At 41.7% G+C, this 3,503-nt stretch overlaps 1 protein-coding gene across 1 annotated transcript in view; it reads left to right on the forward strand.

Annotated features, from left to right (window-relative positions):
• Window positions 1-3,075, forward strand: part of LOC106877791 (uncharacterized) — a 12,710-nt gene extending 9,635 nt beyond the window's left edge. Inside the window, exons 6-7 of the mRNA XM_014926805.2 lie at window positions 737-824; window positions 2,602-3,075. Coding sequence (XP_014782291.1) covers window positions 737-790 — 54 coding nt within the window. The 3' untranslated portion in view covers window positions 791-824; window positions 2,602-3,075. The remainder of the gene's footprint in view (window positions 1-736; window positions 825-2,601) is intronic.
• Window positions 3,076-3,503: the final 428 nt, after the last annotated feature.

Genomic DNA, 3,503 nt, shown 5'->3' on the forward strand with positions numbered 1-3,503 from the left:
GGTGGTTGTGGTGGTGTTGGCAGTGATGATAGTAGTGGTGGTGGTCGTAGTGGTGGTGGTGGTAGTGGTGGTAGTGGTGGTGGTGGTGATGGCAGTAGTGGTGGTGGTGGTGATGGCAGTAGTGGTGGTGGTTGTGATGGCAGTAGTGGTGGTAGTGGTGTTGGTGTTAGCAGTGGTGGTGGTGGTGGTGGTAGTGTGAGGTGTCAAATAACTGAAATAGTCTGTGAAGTGGATGGAATTTCCTTTCCCTCCCTCTGCATTGTGGTATGAAGAGGTTTCGCTGTTCCATAAACATTCTATCACCCTTCTACATACACACAGTTATTGTGATTATATGTAGATATGTGTGTGTGTGTATGTCTGTGTGTATTTGTGTGTGTGTATGTCTGTGTGTGTGTTTGTTATTCTTGTAGGATTGTAAAAACATTTTTAACGATACCTTTGGAACTAATGACTAGTGCTAAGGCAGTGAAGCGACAGAATCGGTGGAGCGTCAAATGGAATACCTTGTGGCATTCGTTCACCGTCTCTCTCTCAGTGTGTATGTTTCTTGTTGGCAAGATGACCCTTCCAAAATAAACAACTTAAAATTCATCATCATCATCATCACTGTCATAATTATTCTCTTCCTCCTCCTCATCAGAATTCTGCCTCATCCCATGTCTTGCTGGGTCTACCTCTACCACAGGTCCCCTCCTCTTCTAATAATCTGTTCTTCATCATTATCTTTTTGCAGTTCTCTGATTCAAAACTGACAGTGGTTGCTCCCAAATCTCCCAAAACCAGCTGAAGATGGAGACCGCTTTGCTGCAAGTGAATTTCAGGTGAGTGTTTGCAAGATTTTGATTTGTGGGACTAGGTTTTGTTCCAACCAGAAAGGAATGCAGTGAGTTTGAACTGTATGTCTTCTGTGCAGTAATGGTGGTGATGTGGTAATAGTACTAGTGGTAGTATAGGCGGTAGTAGTAGCAGTGGTGTTGATGAAATTAGTAGTGGTGGTGTTTGTATAGGAATAGTTCCAGTGGTAGTTGTTGTATAGTCCCAGGTAAAAACCTTGACTGAGCTGACCTATAATGAAAGACCTTCCAGCCATGACCATCCTATTTTGGTTTCCTTTGTGCAGGGAATCCACAGCTTCATTGTCTAACATTTCCTCTGCCCCCCCTCTCCCTCACTTTCTTTTTAAGTTGAAAGGTTTTGATTTGAGGGAAATTCAGCTGCTATTTCTAGCAGACTGAACGACCCCATATAGGCTCCCCCTGGTTGTAGTGATTATTATTGGTCTGCTTGTCGAAGGTTGATTTAGGATTGTAAAAACCAGACCAAATGCAGTGTTATAGGCAGAACAGGAACCACTGACCTCTTGGCTGGATGCCTTATGCCCTCTGCATTTGGCCATTCAGGCACCAGTCATCCTCATCCTCCTCCTCATCGTCGTCATTTGACGTCCGTTGTCCATGCTGGCATGGGTTGGACAGTTTGACCAGGCTGGCACACTGGAAGGCTGCACCATGCTCCAGTCTGATTTGGCATGGTTTTCTACAGCTGGATGCCTTTCCTAACGCCAACCACTCCGAGAATGTAGTGGATGCGTTTACGTGCCACCGGCACCATTATTATTATTATTATTATTATTATTGTTATTGTTATTGTTATTGTTATTATTATTATTAATGCAACAAGCTGGCAGAACCATTAGCATGCTGGGCAAAATGCTTAGCGGCATTTCATGCACCTTTATGTTCTGAGTTCAAATTCTGTTGAGGTTGACTTTGCCTTTCATACTTTCTGGGTTGATAAAACAAATACCAGTGGAATACTGGGGTGAACAATTTAATTGACTATAGTAGAAAGGATTATCACTATTATTATGTTTATATTTATCAAGCCAGGAGGTTAGGGGGATGGGAGATGGAGTTACTTGGCTGCTAGAAATAGCAGCCAAACTTTCCTTAAAGCTGGTTCTGCCTCCATCTTAAAACAGATGTCTGAAACTGCATTGAATGAAGTGATCTTAGTCACATGATAAGACTGGTTGGTCATGGTCGGAACTTTTTTTTTATTTTTATCGTAAGTCTGCTTAACATCATGTATGTTTGTCACAATGGAACGATTGTCTCCTGCTAGTGTTATCAAGCAAGGTTCTCGATTCTCCCTGTCACTGCTAAACAGTAGATATCTGTCTTCGGACAATGGTACTTTGGTATTATTTCATTGACCAAACCTAAAACTAAAATAGATGCTTAATATTTATACAGATGCATGTGTACATGTATGCTTGCTTATGTGTGTGTGTGTGTGTGTGTGTGTATATATATATATATATATATATATATATATATATATATATATATAGTGTAACTTTTTCCACAATCTAGCAGATATATATCATTATCATCATCATTTACCATCCACCTTCCATGCTGGCATGGGTGGGACTACTTACATATATATACATGCATACATGCCTACACATATGCATACATATATACAGGACTACCACATTATGTTGGCAAATAATCTTTACTCTAGAATAAATATATTTGTTCTGATAATGAAGTTTTTACGTGTATCAATAATGGAGTTGCTTTATCTTTTCAGCTAAACGTAACATTCAAGCAGTTTCCCAGTCAGAAACTTTCAACTGGACCCCAGAATGAACCTGAAGGTTCGACTATGTAAACGAAGAGAACCCTTTTGAAAGTACAGCATCAGCTCCTACCAGATTACAGGAACCTTGTAAAAGGTGTAAAGATACAACATTTCTGTTGTTGGGGAGATTTCTGCATCTTTTGCGAAGGGCACCATTGAAGAACATCCTTGTAGGGGTTTTTGCATTTCTTTGAAGTGTACAATATTCTTTGTGAAGGTCCTGCTCCTTATAGTGGGAGTGGTGGTGTGCAGATTGGTTGAGCATCAGATAAAATGCCTTGTGTTATTTGTTCCAGCTTTCTGTGCTCTGAGTTCAAATCCTGCCAAGGTACCTTTACCTTTGATCCACTTAGGGGTGGCGGTAGGGGGTAGGGGTGGGGGTCAATAAATAAAGAACCAGTCTTGCACTGGGGGTCAATTTTTCTTGTGTCTTACTTTTTTTTCTCTCTCTCTCTCTCTCTCTCTTTTTTTTTTACTATTTCCTTTCTGGAATAACTTTGACCACTGCTGTATTTCTCATCAGTGCATCTCTGGCTCCGCATCTCTGGCTCCGCATCTCTGGCTCCGCATCTCTGGCTCCACCAGGATTTGTGAACCCAAGACGAGGCAAGTCGAGCTCTTTGTGAGAAAGAGTATAAAATTTCAGATTGTTTCCTTCTAAACCTGCTGTCTGGTTTAACACTACTGCCACCATCATCATCATCGTTGTTGTTATAATCACCACCACCACAACCACCACCACCACCACCGTCACCGTGGAGCGGGAGGTGCATGCTTGTGTGGTGGTGGTGTTTGCGTGAGTGCGAATGTCGGAGATGGAAAGTGAATGGGGATATTAGGTTCTGGAGTGA

The sequence above is a fragment of the Octopus bimaculoides genome, chromosome 18 (assembly GCF_001194135.2).
Source record: "Octopus bimaculoides isolate UCB-OBI-ISO-001 chromosome 18, ASM119413v2, whole genome shotgun sequence".
In the NCBI taxonomy this organism is placed as follows: domain Eukaryota; kingdom Metazoa; phylum Mollusca; class Cephalopoda; order Octopoda; family Octopodidae; genus Octopus; species Octopus bimaculoides.